This window comes from Oryzias latipes, chromosome 8 (assembly GCF_002234675.1).
Source record: "Oryzias latipes chromosome 8, ASM223467v1".
NCBI classification, from domain to species: domain Eukaryota; kingdom Metazoa; phylum Chordata; class Actinopteri; order Beloniformes; family Adrianichthyidae; genus Oryzias; species Oryzias latipes.
The window spans coordinates 19,176,844-19,195,411 of record NC_019866.2 but is presented as its reverse complement, the minus strand read 5'-3'; the positions used below and the strand labels follow the sequence as shown (position 1 = coordinate 19,195,411).

At 43.0% G+C, this 18,568-nt stretch overlaps 1 protein-coding gene across 3 annotated transcripts in view; it reads right to left on the bottom strand.

Moving 5' to 3' along the window:
* tnrc18 (trinucleotide repeat containing 18) overlaps positions 1-18,064 on the bottom strand; it is a 36,225-nt gene extending 18,161 nt beyond the window's left edge. The window contains exons 1-5 of one of the 3 annotated variants that reach the window (XM_011478476.3): positions 17,937-18,064; positions 16,165-16,497; positions 6,049-6,189; positions 3,691-3,795; positions 1,888-3,540 (exon numbers count right to left, since the gene is read on the bottom strand). In XM_011478476.3, coding sequence (XP_011476778.1) covers positions 1,888-3,540; positions 3,691-3,795; positions 6,049-6,189; positions 16,165-16,372 — 2,107 coding nt within the window. In that variant the 5' untranslated portion in view covers positions 16,373-16,497; positions 17,937-18,064. The remainder of the gene's footprint in view (positions 1-1,887; positions 3,541-3,690; positions 3,796-6,048; positions 6,190-16,164; positions 16,498-17,936) is intronic. The other 2 variants (XM_011478473.3, XM_011478475.3) reach the window with 2 other exon arrangements.
* Positions 18,065-18,568: the final 504 nt, after the last annotated feature.

Below are 18,568 nucleotides of genomic sequence, written 5' to 3'. Positions count from 1 at the left end.
TGCGCTACCTCTCCTCCCCTTCATCTCTACACTTCCTGACAAGCCTTTCTCTTCCAGCGGCCCATCGATCCGTGCCCATCTCTCTCATTATTCCGCCATCACTTTGTTCCACGCTTCCTTCCATCTTTCAATTTTGAGCAGAGAAATCTGTTCTTTATTTAAATGTACTTCTCAGAGTGCCGACTTGACGCCATTAAATGCCACGCTCTGCTCACGCGAGGACAAGAATGAATGGGCATTAACGGAGCCCACAAATATCCACACAAGCCCAAGAGTGCACGCATGTACAGACAATTACTCATAACCATACATTCACTCTCAAGATTGATCCATTGCTTAGCAACACTCCGCTGATCTTATTGTAATTCAAGGCTTGTTTGTAGCTTTTAGATGCACTCTCTAATGACATGCTCAATGCAGAGGGGTGGATGTGGGGGAGTAGGGAGGTGGGAGGAACGCATGAAAGGAGGAGAAAGGGGGGGGTAAGGAAAAAGGGCCTCCACAAGGAGCTGCTCAGCACAGTGGAGAAGCACGTTGACTGAGTAAAAAGAGAAAAAAGGAGTGACCTCAGCATTCAAAACAAACAACAAGCAGAGCAGCAGGAGTAGCTTTGACGTCTCTGCTGATTTATAGTAATAAAGTTTTGTTAACTTTTTTGTATTAAAACATGTCCTGTCCAACAGCTGCGCAAGCAGATCAGGGCTTCAGGCCTGTTGTGTTGGATAGATGTTACTGTTACAATCAGCGTTTATGGATCTTCAGACGAACTAAGTGTGTATTTGTATAAACCCCTTTTGTATTTGAGGCTAAACTTTATTTATAATAATTATATTTTTTTGCATTCCTTGTTAGACCGGAAAGAAAAAATATTATATTGGGGTTGGGGGTGGGTGTTGGTTAACTGCGACACCCCGCCCCTTGCTGGTTCATCACCGCGGTGATCAAAAATCCCACACCGTCACAGCTCTATTGCATGACTTGGTTCTCATATACACACACACCTGCACACACCAACAAATAGTATGCACACAACAACCTATAGGTTTTAGTATATCCACACATAGAAGACTTAACTCACAACGCACACCGACTGAAATGAACTTAAGCAAACAGACGGGTAAACACAAGATTTGCATAGCCTATATTCTTGAAGAGGGGAGTAAAAACAGTCCCCGTGCCCCTACCCGTGCAAAAGTGAATAAGCATTTGGATTGAAGGAATGTGTGCATCTTAGTGTACCTTGTTCACATTGAAGGCTCCAGCAAAGGCAGGAGCCCCCCTCAGTCAGACAAAGACCACCCTCACGCGCACCGGACCCCTACCACGGAGACAGAGCCGGAGGACTGGACCCGGCAGCCCCCCCGGCCGAAGAACAGGAGAAACAGAGAGCGTGCAGAGCCGGAGCCCCCGCCAAGGCAGTTTTGTGTACATTTTGGATGCTTGAGTAGCTCAAAGTCAAACGAGGGCACAGCAACTGCATCTCAGGTGTAGAAAAAAAAAAAAAGGACCCTTCATTGATAACAGAAACCAAAATGAGGAGTCGTTTTCTCTTTGGTTCAATTCACTACAGGGATCTAAACTCCCTGCAGGAAAGCCTCAGCAGAGAACTGAGCTGTGAGAAAAACGACATCATCTGACTCCTGCTTAGGAAAAGTTATATATACCGTAGTTTAATTCACAAGCTGGAAGCTAGAATGGAGATAATTGCTTGTTTGATTGGTTCAGTGTGTCTTACTTGGAATTTTCGGACAAAATCTATGGGGAAACATAAAAGCAAAGCTATTTCTGTCGCAGACATTCACACCAGGAAGTGTGGGTTTGATTTGTGCCTCTCAGTGCAGCTCCAAACGATGCCTTTAATCCACTGGAGAATAAAAACATCATTACCTTTAATAGCGGTTTGCAGCAGGGGCCTCTGTGGCTCTGAAGTCCCGCTGCTCTGTTTACTGGAGCTCCCGCTGTCCCTCTGCCGGGCCACAGCCACCGCAATTCCAACTGGTGGATGGCGCACCTCGCCTTCCCCCTCCCGACCGAAGGAGCGGGCGCTGTCAGGTCGCTCCTGCTCCCTCTTGAGCTGTGAAGGCACCCTCATTCCTCCTAAAGAGCCTGACCTCACTGAAGCCTTTTCCCTATCTCTTTCTTTCTCCCTCAGGGCATCCGTCCCAATGCAAGCCAGACCACCAAAAGCCCCCTGCCCATCTACGACGGGCCTGGAGGAGGCAGGACTGTCAGCAGCAAAGTTTCCACTGTACTTGATGAGGCTCTGCATGGCTGACACTTCAGCGGAATCAGCCCCTTTGTTGCTGCTTCCTCTGTAGAGGCTGGACGGGGTGAGGTAGCGTCTCTGATGACACCCCTCTTCATCTGTGCACCCAGATGCCTGCTGGGAAGGTTGGGATTGAGGGGAATGACTGTGGGAGGACTGTGAGCTGGCGGGTCGATGGGATGTGTGGGGGGAACTGGACTTTTGCGAGTGTGTTTGGCTGCGGGGAGAGGAGAGCGTGTGCTGGGCTGCCAGAGCAGCTATATGATTTGTAGCATAGTTAGCCAATGGGCTGATAGCGTTCCACTTAGGCTCCGCCCCAGTTCGTTCTGGACCGGTTCGGTTCGAGTGTTTGTAACCATCTCTGGTTTCTGGGCTGAGCTGTGATTGGCTAGTTGGGTCCTGAGCCCGTTTACCAAACGAACAAATGATAGAGCCCTCCTCCCTCTGATTGTTTACGTCGCTGCACTGTGAGAGCCGAGCACGCTCCCTGAGGTGTTTTTCCTGAAACCTGGAGCTCTCCCTGTCCCGGTCTCGCTCCAGCTCTCTGTGTTTGTCTGCATGCTTGTTATCGCGGGCCTGCGAGGCGATCTGGATGGGCCCTGCCCGCTCCTCATAAACCTCCACAGAAGGCACATACGTAGGAGCGCTGACACGCTGCTCTCTGATAAACTCTCTGGGTTCAGAGAGGGTGGGGGGACCAGGGGTGGATGGGTGGAGAGCCGGGGGAAGGACGTAGGAAATGTGTAGGCTCCCGACTGGTGTTGCCACAGACTCATTCCTCCTCTCTTGGTCTGGGTTAGAGTTATTTAAGTTGCTGTTGTGGTGGGATCGAGACCGGCCCTCGTCCCGACCTCCTCTGTCAGTTTCTGGTCCATGCAACCTGCTTGCACTTCCATCAGCAGGGAAGAAGGGCTGTGGAGGAGACGGCCTGTATCTGCTCTCCAGTGTGGAAGGCTGGGAGTGTGACTTGTGCTGGTGAGGATGGAAGGACCAACCATCCCTGTCTGAGTCCCGGTCCTTGTCTTTTTCTCGTTCCTGGTCTCTGCTCGCCTTGCGGTCCTCGTCGCCCCTCCCGTCCTGCGTCAGGTCCACCACACTGTGGGGGCGGGACTCCTCCCTGGAACGCTCTCGGTCCCTCTCCGCCCGATACGACCTGTCCCTGCCCCCGTCCCGGGATGTCCTCTGAGAAGGTGCAGAGCTGGATGAGGTGCTGGACGAAACTGCTGGGGTGTGAAGGGGCGACTGGCTCAGATGGGGTGGCAGGAAATAAGTATCTGAGGGCAAAACGTACCATTTTTCCATGAAAGAAGCCTCATAGCAAACAGCAACTTTAGCACAACATCACACACTCTTAACATGTTCAACAAAAATTGTATCAATCATATCAGATAATAAGAAATCAAAAAACACAAATAAGGACTGACCTTTATGGGAGTCATAAAGAGGGTGCTGCGATAGTGAGGGAGGTTCCAGGTGACCCAGAGACAGGTAAGGACTGGAGTACAGGCTGCTTGGGAGAGGGGGGTAACCTGAAGACAAGGTTTGAACACAAGTTTGTTTTACTTGTTTACTACTTGTTAAGAAATTGTGATTTATAAGAGGCGATAGCCTTGCCACACATCACATTTTCATTGCAACTGCAATTGTAGATCAAAATGTAAAATTTTGTATTAGAAACTGTACAAAAAGCCAACAGGAGCACTTGCTCTTTTCTCCAAATATGTTGCCATGGAAACAAATGCTTCTGGTCAAACCACTCCCTACCTTTGCCAAATGTAATGTAGTGTTTACCAATTAGAAGATTAAAATGGGTGAAAGTGAAATCCATCCAAGCTGTGATTGCGTGGACAGTCTGCCCAGTGTGGGTGGTGTATTTAGATGGAGGAATGTTTCCCAACATCACTGCATGCTGTTTGAGAGGAAGAACTAGTACTTTTCCAAATATCCTTAATATTTTTGTGGATCAAATGCATACAAAATAGTTGCTGCCCTGCTTCCATTTAACCTCATGGCACGAAAAAAAAATGTGTTTCTCATCATTGCATCATTCTGCAACGCAAAAAGATCCATCAGATAAAATGAAAATGATCTGAACAAAAAGTCTTGCAACAGATCTTCCATAGCATGTTTGGGGTGCGTTGTTTATCCCACAATTCCTGTTTCTGTACATGTAAATAAAGGTATAAGTAATGAAAGAAAACCCACAGAAATAACTAAACCACAAAAAGTAGAAATAAAATTTACAATTACAAAAATTCAGTTGGTCATAGGACGTTGCTTTTGAATTTCTGTGTAAAAGATTCATTTTAGGACAGTTAGTCTTAATAGAGGCCCAACATTACCATTGACTTGATTTTTTTCTGCACAGCCTTTTGGGAGACCCATTACAACAAAATGATTTTCGTGACTGTCGGCAGGTACTACCACTTCAGGAGAGCAAACTGGGGATCTTTGTCTCAGCTTTTAAGTTTCTTCTCCAGTCAATTTGTTTCAGCTTCTTCTAAAGATGATTAATAAGATTTAGATCAAGAAGACTAGAGTATTGTTTGAGGTTTAACTCATTGATTCTTGCGTGTTAAAGTTAAGCTTCATACATATATATAATATATATATTTTGGGTACTATATATAGATAACGTATAGGCTATGGGTTCCTTGGAATTGTGGGAGAAACAGAAACAAAAACAAACAAAGATAAAGTGGTGTGTCTGATCTGGGGCAGAAGCTAAGCATCTCCTAGACTTGACAGAAATAGCCCGCCTACATAAATAGGTACACGTTAGTGATGCGTACTGATGTGTCTCACAGCTGAGTGGCGGAGTAAACAAACAGCCAGCATACCGGCGTAAACAGAAACTACACCCTGGCACAATGGTAAAGAAACTTTCTGAGTGGAGCTAAGGTAGACCATCTTAAGGATGTGATGGTGTCTCTGTGAGGCAGAGCTTTGGAAACCTGGTCACTCTTTCCCATTATAGTCACAATGCTCCAACGGGCAGCCTTACACACAAGTGTTCATTGTGAGAGATCAAGTGTGTGACCAGATTTGGCGTATTGCATGGCTTCAACAACAATCAATCCGCACATCTAAACCAGGAGCATCAAAATCTGTTTGTCCAGTTTGAGAGAATCTAAAGTTAAAGAAACAAAGCAAAGCAGGTTGACAAAAGGAGAGGGAAACTCAACAGTAGCCAGGCGAGACCCCTTGAAAGTTCTTGAATTATGGAAAGTAATCACAATATCATAACAAAAAGAAGAAAGTAATTAGATGAAATCAGACTAGAAACTTGTGAGAAAGATTTGTGCCCTAAATGAAATCCATTTGTCCTTCTCCATTTTCCTCGCCAGAGTAGGATGCTGCAGGACTTCTCTCCTGTCTGACCTTCTACTCAGTTGAGATTTGATAGAGTCAAAGGACTCAAAGGAACAAGGAAGAAGATTCCATCATTCCCTGAACGGGGTCCATGCGTTTAGTGAAAAGGAAGATGCTGAGGGAAAAAGTGGGGCAGGAAAGAACACTGGAGAGAGGCAGATTAGAAAAGAAAAAGGCAGAAAAAGATAGATTACACTAACAGAGGAAACAAGAAAGAAAAGGGAACCAAGCGGGACCTAAAAATGGAACGAGATCCCACAGAGAAACGGAACCGGGGCAGGTCTTCTGGGTATGAAACAGTAGCAGACTTAGAGAAATATTCTCAAAAAATTCTAAAGTCACTTGTGCCTTTATTTTGTTATCCAAAATGAAGACAGACAATTACATAAATATTTCTGGAAGGCGTTTACCTTCGTGAGCATGTGAAGCCCAGAGTTGAGCCATCTGCAGGCCGCTGGGATTGGATGATCTGTATGCAGGGTCAGGTGTCAAGGAGGAGGGGCCTGGATAACCTGACAGGAAGGGAGTAGAGCCTGCTGGGAAGGCATCGCCTAGGAAAGAGAAAAGATCTCAAATCACCCTCAAAAACCACCAGAACCAGACAACAGCAAACATCAATTTCCTTACTGTGCGAGACCATGCTTTTCGAGTCTGAGTGTGGGCAATCAATAAGTGCTGATTTTTTTGTATGCTGAAGCAGCCTGTTGTAATCACATTATCAATGACCGGCCATCCACTCTATTTCAACAAACCAGACCACAGACAGACTGTGCTCAGAGGAGAACAGTTAATGCAGCTCTGGAGGAAAACCACAGCGTTGAGAAACGTGGAGAATGTTGGGAAATGCGGAGCGGACTTTTTATCCAGAGAGTGAGCAGTTTAACGAGTTTGGAGGAGCTGGATCTCTCTGGCATCCATTATCCCTGCAGGACACAATTAAAAGTTTTTTTTCCCCCTCCAAAAAATAAAAAAAGGAAAAACCTCAAATCTGAGAACAAAAAAACAAACACATTTCACTTAATTTAAGCACTTTTTAAGTGGTAGCAACAGAAAAAATATTTTTCTACCAAATCATTCACTCACATAAAATGGATATTCTTTGACAGATACACTGACCTGACTTGTAAAACAGACTTTAAATCATGTGTATGCAAATATAAAATTCCAAACTGCTGCATCAATGAAGGCTCATAAACAGCTTCCATACCTTTACATTAGATCATGTGTAAAACTCCACCTTCTTCATGTTTGCAATCTAATCACCAGCAAACGTTCTACCTTTGAACCACAGTTGCCTCTTCTAATCATAACCCCCATGGCTGCAAAAGTCTTCATGCTTTTGTGCCCAGGCCCCACCACCTTTCTCTAACCTCCAGGCTCATTACTGCACGGCCATTACTCTGATAAAACCAACCATGTGTATAGGGGAAAGGCTGCTGTCAGTATACAGGAAAGAAAAGGCTAAGGAAGTGAATGGATGTGCAGATATATTAGTGTGTGTGTGAGAGAGAAGATTGTGTATTAGTCCTATGGGACTCCAAGAGACGTGCTGTGCATGGCGAGTTTCCTTTGCATCTAAATCAGTACATTAAAACCGCAGTCCGTCAGAGCCTGCACACTTTAAATCAATACCAAATGCAGCTTTCCAATTAATCACTGAGGTGAGAACACTCGCATACATGCCTCTGAAAACACGGTAGGAGGAACTTCCACACCGAGCCCCGTCACGCAGGAATCCATCAAAGTTTCTGTTTGATCGTGCACATGTGTTTGTGGCTGCACACTACCAGCATAGACATGATAACAGCTCTGTGTGGGCTGTAAATAGTTTTAATGCCGTCATAAATAATTTTGTATTACATTTAAAGATAAATGGGGGGAAGTTTCACGCGAGATGTTAACAACAGATCCTGCATGCTGCAACAATTCTTTCACACGTTTGAAGCTTTAACTTTGCAGAAAGTCTTCGACTCTTATTTTGGGAACCTGGCGTGATAAGTTAACCTGAAAAATATCCCTGAGGCAGCTTACAAATATAGCTTTGGTTTGACCTTTCAACGCTTCCCTCCACTCTGAGTCCGTTTAGTACATGCTGCACCGATGCTAGAGTCTAAACTAGATTTTTAGGAAACAAAAGTAAGCAAACGCCTTCAATAAACACAGACTTTACCAACAATTCTCAAGGCTGACGCAGTTCTAGAAACAATGACTTCCGCATTGAAGCCGGTTTAAAAGTAACTAGAACAGCCACATTATTAACAAGTTGCTGTAGCGTCAAATTGACAAACGTGACAAACATGATGAAAAGTTACATTTTGTGGGGATGTTTTTACTTCCACTTGCTTTCTTTGTTTTATTTCCACTCTTTAAGCCTTGGTCACTTGCACCCATAGTGGGGTTGAGCTGAACAAGTGCTGCCGGTTTTTGGGTCGTTCAGGCCAGTAGAGGGCAGCTGCATCTTAATAGGAGTGCAGGCGTGTCTTGTAGTTTCAATTTTATTATTTTTATTGTTTTATTTAGCACAGGATTAGCATCATCACATAAAATAAGATAATAAAACAGAAGATAAACTAGTTCATTTCCTCTAAATAGAACAGTAAAGCCTGCAGGGAGGAAGAGGATGGCATAAAGGCTTATGTTGAGACCACCCGTATAATAAGCAAAAGACAATGAATTTAAAAAAAAAGACAAATAAATAAAATGACATGACATGAGACATGTATAGCTACCTCAAAGGTCATTCGATAAAAAAATAAACGTACCATTGTCGTGTGTATTGTGAAGTACTCATAAGAATAATGCTAATTCCACGCGCTTATGACGTACAGGTGATGCTGTCATACGGTGCCCTTACGCCACAGTCTATGTTATGGCAGTTGGGACTAAGGCTTTAGTTGTTTGTATTTACATGCTCTCTAGCTTGTTTAGTCTAAACTAAAGACTCTTTCAAGAGCCACATTCTGCACCAAACACAACAAGCACTCATGACAGCAGTACTAGTGGGATGCTGACGAACCTTTATAATAAAACGGGGGTGTGGCCTTTTGATTGACAGGCCACTTTCAGAACTTCGGCTGTACAACAGCTTTGATGAGTGTGATCCAACACTAGTCAGGCTTGTTTGTCTTGCTCGTTTTTCCATTTTTACCATGGAAAAAAGGAAGAAAAACACCATGCAAACCAAACGCTGGGCTCATGTATCATCAGTCCTCCACTCATTTACAGTCATTGTCAGGATATCAGCAGTTTTTAGTACTTTGGAACCAAACACACAATGAAAGCCATAGATGTGTCAACAGGGTTTGGATCAATCCAGGCCCTGCAGCTGCCCACATGCATCATTTCCTCACAAGGAGTACAAACATGCAGCTACCTTTGAGTTGTTTACAGTGTCTATGTTTCAGTAACTGGGCAAAACCAAGTTGTTTTTTTTAACATGTTCCCTTTCTGAAAAGTGGAAAAAATTGAGGCAAAACATTTGCCCTCCGTGTTCTAGAAACAATATCCAAAATGTTTGCAGAGGGGGAAATGGTCCTTTAAATGTTTTGGAGTTGCTCTTTCATTACCTTCCCCTGTCTTTCTCTTTTTTCACACTACAACCTAACACACATAAACACAAAATTCATTTGCCTCCCGGTTCACAGTTAGTGTGCCATATTTGAATAAATTTTTTTTTAAAAATAGCTGCCAAGAAAGCTGCTCTTTGACACAGCCCATGGAAGCATATCTGAATCCTCGAGAAAAGATCTCCCGCAGGAGATCAATTCAGATCTCGATGCCACACGACATCTTTGACACACAAGTACCACCCACACAGTGAGAAAGAGTGAAAAAATGTGCAGGAAGAACAGCTTTGATGGAAAATCAATACAAGATGCATCGAAACAACGAAATCCAAAATCAACATTAAAAAAAAAAATGCAGAGAAGATTCTCTGGTACAAAAGTCTGCCACATACACCACAAAGACCTACACACAGTCTGTGAACCCATCTGTTATCCATCAGTGATGTTCAGACCAGGTTTAGCTGGAGGGAGAAGAAACTATTGATCTCTGGTTTCTTTACCCTGTTTTAAAAAAAAAGGTCTAACAGTAAAAGTGGGCCATGAGATCCATGGCTGCCACAGCTAACCAGAGACTGAAACTGGAAACCATTAATCCTGGCTATGAAGCTTGACATGGGGGTGCATGTTTGCATACATATTTATGGCTGTAAAGATAAGCTGCAAGCACAAGGCACTTATTGTTACCAAATGTTGTTCATTAAATTGGAATAAATTGGATTTAATTGAAACAAAGTCACTTTTAGAGCCTTGTTGTTTGCAGTTTTAATAAATAAAAGTAAGAGTATTTATTTTAGCTATGTCACAGAACAGTTTCAATAATGTGTTGTTGTTTTTTTGGTAACTGTTTAAAAGCAGTTTATATATATAAAGAAAAAACCATTCACAGATTGTGGGTGTGAGTAACAGCACAAACAACCCTGCAATGTGTGAGTGGACTTATTTTTATTTTAGGGACAAATGTGTGAAAAACTTGAAAAAAAAACATTTTTCAAAAATGAAGCGACTTAAAAAGTTCACAACGGTTTGGTTTAACGGCACATTAAGGATCTTTACACATCCTGTTTGCATTTTTTATTTGCAAGTTGATTCCACAAAGACTCTATAGATCATTAACTCTTGTTGTTTATTCATCTCTAAGGAGAATTTTCAGCATTGTGATGGTCTGCAGCAGTAAATTATACTAAAAACTTGCAAGTCTTTGAAAGGACTGACAGTGTCATGTGACTGCAGCAGGTAGAAAGGTGAAAACAGTTTCATCAGTACATTTAGCAAAGCCTGTGCATACACCCCAGCACTGAAGCATCTCCAACACTTTGGCAGCTTGATCAGCTTCTGTGAAACTCTGGTTGATAATTAATTAATTAATTAATTAGGGGAAAAAACTCAAACTGATGGAACTTTTTAAAGCTTCAAATGAGCCTTCTGCTTAAACTTGGAAAGATACAACTGCCAGTCGTTTTTGTGACTTGTGTCTTTTTCATAACTGCAGTTTTATTTCACTTAAGATGCATGTTTTTACAATTTAGTGTCCTTGGTTTACGTTTGCTTTTTTTTATTATTGTTTTTTTTTTTTTTATTATTATTCTGGACCCTCTCCTCCTAAAAGACCCAAGACACTCATTCTGAGAACCAGCATGCATCAACAGTTTAGATGAGCTTTCATACCTACCAAACAGAATTTAGTATTTGAGGAAACAAAGTGTGGAAGTGCAAAAGCAGATTAAACTGAGTGTAGCTTTGACATTTAGCTGTGGGAATCTGGAGAAGTTGCTCTTAAAATCAGATAGAAAACCCAAATAAACCTTTTTTTTTTCCTTCAAAGCATGAGAAAAAGCGCCGCTCAATCTTACATCATGCTTGGCTGAGTAATTCCAAAGCGACTTAGGGATGAAGAATTCAATCGATTTAGTGATTTGAAGTGATACAAAGAGTTTAGTTGACTTGTTAGTATGTTCTTTATCTGTTTATACATTTTGCTAATAGATTCCTCTTGTGTTGGATGAAGCTCAATATGTAACAGTAGTGAAGCTTGCATATACTCAGTCCATATTCTCATTTATTTCATTATTATGATTTGCTTTTCAAGATAAAATGTATTTTATTGTTCTTGTATTTTGTTAAATACATTTCTCTTAAAAGTGCTACTTTTATATGATTTTCTTCTTCTTTATTAAGTATTTTTTGGCTACTGCAATTTATACTTCAGAGCAACTCACTGTCCAAGAAAAATGGTCATGAAACGCTAGCAAATTTAAACATGAAATAAATGTATTAAAGTCAATCATCCCATAAATAAATGCATATTTTCCTCAATAAATACAATATAAAACTTGTTTTATTATGTGGTACAGCCCATCTTTCAACAGTAGAGGTGACTAAAGACATGGGTGTTACTAATAACATGGGCGGTGGCACCCCTCCCACCCCACACACACTTCGGTTGAAGCAGCTAAGTTACAGCTAAATGGAGCCGAGTCACTTTAAATCTGCAACACAAAGGCCAAACAATCTGCCACTAAAAAAAGCCGCTTCATTACAACCTGCTCTCTGAGGCCTTTTGCAAAACGTTGCTTTGCCAGTGAAACACACCTTCGCCTCCAGTGCTGCAGCTGGTATTTCAACACACTTGTTACCAAAAAGTAGGAGCAGTCAGGTTTGTGCCAACAAAATATCAAAGTGTCAGAGGACAAGAATAGACTATAACCTTCAAAACTGAGGTATGCCCTTTGAGAAGAGGTGAAACATCTTCTACAACAATAGATTCCACTTTATGAGTCAAGCAGTGACACCAAGCAGAAAAACAAATGTGAGGACACAGATCATGCTTTCATTGAAAGGTTAAAATTAAGGTAAACAAAACCTGCAGGAGGAAACTGACTCATCAGAAACACCTGCAGCAACAAGAAGAGGAATGCCATGAATGTTATCAGCACCTTATCAGGATGCGCACAAACTCTCCAGCATTAATTCATTGAGTTGACGCTCAAAAGATCAAGCTGTGTGAAACTGTGAAGGAATTTGTTTTATTATTATCATTGCTTAAATGTATTTGGTTAAATGTATGTTTAAATGTTAACTCAGATTGACCTTTTTACCTCTTCTAAAAACAGTTGTGTGTTTGTTCATCTGCTTCTCATCCCCCACCCAGGATGAGGGGTTTACGACACACTGTCCTGAGCTGATAAGGGATACTGTTTGAACTTAGAATCCAACCAAAAGGGTCATTTGACGACACCCCCTAATGAACTTTTTGTCTTTGTCTTGAATTGTTACCTCCCACTTGTGTTCTTAATAAAAGCAGCACGAGGAGAGGCAGACCTTTGAGAAGAGAAGCGTGGTAGACGTTTTCTGTCACTCTTGCTCCTCTCCCTCGTGCATGAGAAACTTGATTCTTGTTGTGGTTTGTTGTTTATAATTGTGTTTTTCTTTAATGTCTAGATGCATTTATCTGACAGAAACACAAAGGCTACACATTCAGAACTTCACCTGAAGGCGTCAGGACCAATTTTATTCGGCTTATGTAATGGAAAAGAGGGGCGGGACGGGCCAAAGAGGCGGACAGACAGACAGCAGAGTGTGTGACCTTTGTGTGTTGGAGGCCGTTTGTGTTCAAGGGAGGGTTCTGGCCAAGTGAATGGCTTAGCTAATGCTTTGGGTATTTTCAGCGTGCCATGGCATGCCTGTTCTCACACACACACACACACATGTTGGTGTTTGACAGCTGTATGTGAGTGCTGCGTACATCTGTGCGTGTGTCATTTGTCTGCGCCTGACAGGTTTATTGTGGAGGGTGGCAGCGCTCCTCGCATTCTTCTAAGGGGGGTGTTTTCTCTGCTGAAGGATTCAATTATTGTGAGCGAGGACGTGTCCGAGCTCCACTCTTGCACACACTTTCGCCCAGGTGAAGGATGCATGAGAATGCACACTTGTCACATTCATTTAAACAAAAAACACACAGATGCTGCACTGCGGAAGATAAAGTGCAACAGATATCCTGCAAACAGCAAAAGTTAAGACATGAGCGTGCACATGCAAACGTGGAAGGAGAGCACATCTAAAGGGCTGACCGCGTTTGTTTAACTGCGCTTGAAAGTGTTGCGGTCAGAACAAATCTTTTCCTTTCTCTCTGCAGAGTCCCTGGTGGGGAGGGGGGGGAAGCCCCAGCCCCAACTGCACCCTCACATGGCTTACGAGCACAAGATCACAAACCTCTCATCTGCACCGACACACTAACTGCAGCGACTTTGAACAGGAAGAGTTTACCTGCATAGCTGTGACCTTCCTTTTCCACACACACCACAACAGTCACACCTTCCTCCTAATTTCTGACGGTTTTAGTTACAACATTTAATAAATTAAAGACCCACTCTGATCATCTTTTGAACTATTTTCAAAGCGTTCCAGTGGTCTTTTAAGAATGGGGCTTGCTATTTGAAGCCAAAATTGGAAAAAACAAAAACAAACTGTCATTGTCTAAGACATAGTTTCTGCAGAGCGACAGGATTTCTTTAGAAATTCACCTCTGAGTTGTGGGAGAAGGTGTTGGCGGCGTGAGTCCATCCAAATTTCCCATCATCCATCTGTTTAGACCCTCTCCCACTAGCTTTCAGCCCCTCACACCCCCAAGCTAACATTATCAGTGCAACAAGATGGTGAACAATATTGAACGTATCCAGTCGTCCAGTTTTAAGCCAAATGCCAGCTCAGACGAGGAAAATACAGAAAAACATAAATATCAAAGTTATCAAAATCCACACTAAAAGATGTAGTATTACTTCTAGAATTTAAAAAAAAACCAAAAGAGGAAAAAGGAGCAATCATTACAGAGGGAACACTTTAATATTTAATTTAGCACCCATGAGCATGATTTTGATTTTTTGAAACATAGTGTTAAGCCAGAGATGTTGTGCTATGAGTACAGCCGTTCACAGTTTGGGGCAATAAAAGCCACCCCTGGCCTCGTCTCCTCATTGCATTTTCATTTCAGAGCTTGCTCTCTGCTGCAGGAGGGAGTGAAGAGGAGGACAGATGGCCTCAATCTGTTGACGCAGACCTCCAGTGGACAGACAACTATTTCCAGCAGTCACAAAAAAGGATTCACCTGAATTTCTCCGGGCAAAACCAGTGGAGGGACATTAGAAAAAGCTATGCTTTTGACTGATGTCCTTTTTTGGTCCCCAAAAAAAAAAAAAAAAGGAAATGGTGAAAGCCACCTCGCATGTTTGCCAACCCAGAGCTGTAAAAACAATCAAGACCATCTGCTTTTTTTTAGTGGAAATCTCATTTAAAGTGAAGAGAAATAGTAAGTGAGAAAAGAAGCAAACTGCTGTAAATAACTACGTTGTGAATTTGTTAAAAGCAAACAGAAACAGAAGCCGCTCCTGTGAACTCAGTCAGGAAAACTGGCTTCATCCTATTTATTGCAATTAAACCAGCATGGCAAAAATGCAGCAATTACTGAGTAATTATTATGTAATAAGTTGGCACCGCACATTACAAGCCTGGGACTAGGATCTCAGTTGGTTTGGTTTTATGTAATGTGCTGGGATTGGATGTTGAGGAGAGCAATAAAGCTAAATGGCCTGAATCTTCCTCTAGTGTGTGCCAGTGAATACGAGCTGTCAGTGTAGGTAGAGGGAAAGACAGAGGATGAAAGTCAAAAGTAAAGGAGGTCGGCGTGTGAGCAGAATAAAGAGGTATCCCCACAAAAACCACAAAACTGAGCTCCATCACAGTTTGGACTAAACCCAGAACTCTGACCAAATGTGTCACAGAAGACAGAGCAAACCATCAAGTCATGCAAACAGAAACATGCTGCTGCAGCAAATGCAGCCCACCAAATCCACTCATTTAGCTGCACCACATGATTACATTCCATTTGAGGAAGGTAAAAAATCGGTTGGACTGGATGCAATTAACTGTTCCCAGATAGACTGCTATATAATACACCCATCCATCATCCCAGTGCTCCCTGCTGTGACTTGATTTCATCTCCGACACCTTTTGATGCTTCTGCGCAACCTCAGTGTGTGGGATTTGTCAGCGTGTCAAACTAGCGCTTCGTCAGAGCCCTGCCTCATTTTGCTGGAGCCCCTGGATCTGCATGGTAAAGGAAAGCAGCTCCAAGGAAATCAGGCAAAGTGTGATGCAACTTCCATCTGCAGGAAAGATTTGACGTGTTTGAATGCAGCTTTAGATTGTACGGTTTGTGCATCCAGATGCCCCACATTCTTCTGTGACAGAAAGCACGATTTGCAAACGTATCAGTGTCCTTTTGCTCTCCAAACAACTTTTTTTTCTCCTCCAATGTTTTCAATGATAACAGCAGAAAAATACTACCCAGGTGGGAGGAAAATTCCCAGCTCAGCAGGGAAAAAAACACGCAGATTATCTCCACACATCATGTCAGCTTGCACTTTACGCTCCCTCCTTTTAAAGACAGTCCTGTATGTGTTAGAGGCAGCAATGAGGGGTGTCCAGCTGAACGGGTACAAATGCGTCAACCATTTGACAAATGTTCCAGCAGAGTGGCTTTTACTCCAAATACAGAGCTCCCCCACCCTGCTTCCCTCAACACAAACACTCAAGCAATTTCTCCCTGCAGTGTAAACAGTCATCCCTTTAAGGTCACAGCTTCGCCGTTTCCCCATTCTGCCAAATAACAGACCCATGCATGCGCAACACAACCTGCAACGAGCACGAACATCAACACCTCAAAAGCTGCGCTCTGGAAGCACAACATTTGCACCGAAATAGCCCTCTCTGGAGTGCCCTGTTATCATGCATTTGATGCGAGGTTGTGATCCTACATAAAAACCGCGCAATGCCCGCAAACGGACAGCCTCAAAATCCTGCGCGTTTCCTTCTTTTTTTTGCGCAGCGCTGCTGCAAATGAAGGTTTCATACTCTCCAAGTTATGCCATTGCTCAAACATTATTCGTCGAAGCGTCGTGCACTTACTGTGATGTGGATGGATATTAATGGCCGTTGGTAAAAATTTTCCGGAGTGGAGAGACGGCGGATGGTTCGCGCCCAAGTGACCGGGCGAGGGAGGGACCCTCCCGGCTGCAGCTGCTGCTCCGAGTCGGTGAGGCTCCATGGTGAGCCCTGCCAATAACGGAGGGGGGACATGGACGGATCGGGGAGGACCAAAATCTCTGCCATCCATTATCCACTACAGGGAAAGTTGTTAAAGGAAATAATCCGTTCGGATATGTCCAAAAAAGCCAATTCTGGCTATAATGTCTTTAGTTTCCCGGGGGATTCGGACTCCTTTTCAGCCATTCTGCCGACCTATAAAAGCAAGAAAAAACACCTGGGGTGAATAAATAGTAGGCTGCACTGTGGATTTCATACAGTTGCAAACTGATAGTTTTAGTAAAATGCTCTCTCTTTTCAGCGAAAAATGCGGCTCGTCCGCGCAATGACGCAGTTTGGAAAAAACACTTCAAAAAATTCTCCGCGGAGGATCAGTTGGCGCGCAGCAAGTCCCTGCAAGTTGCTTTCTAAATACTGACCCTAATGCGGCTTTGACTTGTATTTAGATTTTTATGATCTGATATCCAGGGCTCTCCCACCCCCACCCGCAAGGCGAGGCGAGGCAAGCAGGGCAAGCAAGCCGCGGCGGAGCTCCGCTTCCCGGGGGGACGCGGCCGGGAGAAGGACGACCATTAAAAAAAAGCAAGAAGGGCCACTGTTTTAACAGGAGGATCCGTCTCTTCACCATTACTCATCTGTTTCCACCAGTGTAAAACAATCCAATGGCGCATCAAATATAAATTTCAAACAGGTTAAAAATACATAAGGTCTCAAAAGGCTGCTTCATTAACCAGGCGGTGTTCTGTTGCCTTCAAGTGCGGGTTACTTCACCGCTGGATGTGGGTTATGCCCGGATAAAGTAAAACACGACCAGCTGTTTTACTTAAAAACATAAACACCCGTTTATTACCAAAATGTTCAGCTAAGCCACATCAAAAACAGAAAACTTATTCAATGTTAGCTAACGCAACTTTACTCTTAATTTAAGCCGTTTTTCTACAAGTCTACTAGTACAGTCGAAAAAACAACTTATTTACAGTATCGAAGACGACAAACGTTTTTAAAAAGTTAGCTTACTTTAAGCGACGTCACACGCTCCAAAAAAGATTAATATATATATATATAATAAATGTATACATTTTAACTGTCAAAATTAAATAGAAAAACAAGACAAGCGTTAATTAAAACAAAACAAACAAAAAACAAGCTAGCAACTGTAACCTTCAAAGACTACAGGAAAACTCTACACCGACGACTCGTGATATCCAGGCGGGCGGGAATATGAGAAAAGCTCGCTCGGATAACATAATGTAACTTTTTTCCCTTCGTTCTTTTCTTAAAGGTGCATTAAAGAGCGTTTTAGAGTTAACCGAAAACTGTACGGTGAGTACGGCTAAGTTAAATCACAGGCGACTACAGAGGGGATTGCTCGCCGCGGTAGCGGGCGAAGCAGCTCGGCTTTTTTCAGCCACGTTTCAAACTTTTCACGGTTCCTCAAAAGGCTTCAAACTTTCACTTAGAAAAGCTATCAATTTAAATTATTTTTGCCCTAAGTCGACCAAAAATCCTCAAAATATCCTGAGCGTCTTTTTAGCATCCTAAAAAGATTTTAAACATCGATAATGTTGACTATTTTGGCTTGTAAACAAACTGCAAACGAGAAAGAGGAAAAACAACAGCGATTGGGCGCTTACTTCTTCATGGTGAAATGTCGGGGGACGACTTACAACTGCCAATGTTTCTCAAAACGCGTCCAGGTTGCTGGGAAAACTGGAATGGTCCATTTCGGGCTAGTTCGAAGGTAAACTGGGGAGGAGGGGGGTAAATGAGAGGGGGGGTGGGAGAAAGCCCCTGACGCGTCCCACTCAGCAATGAAACACGGCATTGTTGTACAAACACCGCCCACGTCCCACACAGCCACCCAATCCTGAACGAGCACTAAGCAGTCGCTAGGTGATTGGTTGTTCTAACTGTCAATCAAATTCTCAGTATATAAATAAGCGCCTCTGGCCAGCAGCCAGCACCATAAAACAATTATGGCGCAAGGAGGCAGGGCGGTTTCAAGGTCCCCTCAGGCTTCAAGACTGATGAAAAACGTGCGGAGCGGGGTATTTTGTTTTGGAGGGGTGTGCTTGTGGATGAATCGGTGGATCAGACCTATTTAAACACAGCACTTCCCCCATTATAATTCAGTTCAAATGTACCATAAACCTCTTTAATTTACTTCACCATTCTTTATTGTGGATCTGTTCTCCACTCCACCAGGAAACAGTGAATTATTAACTTGTTCTAATAAATGACATTCTTTGTTGGTCTCCCTGAGGAA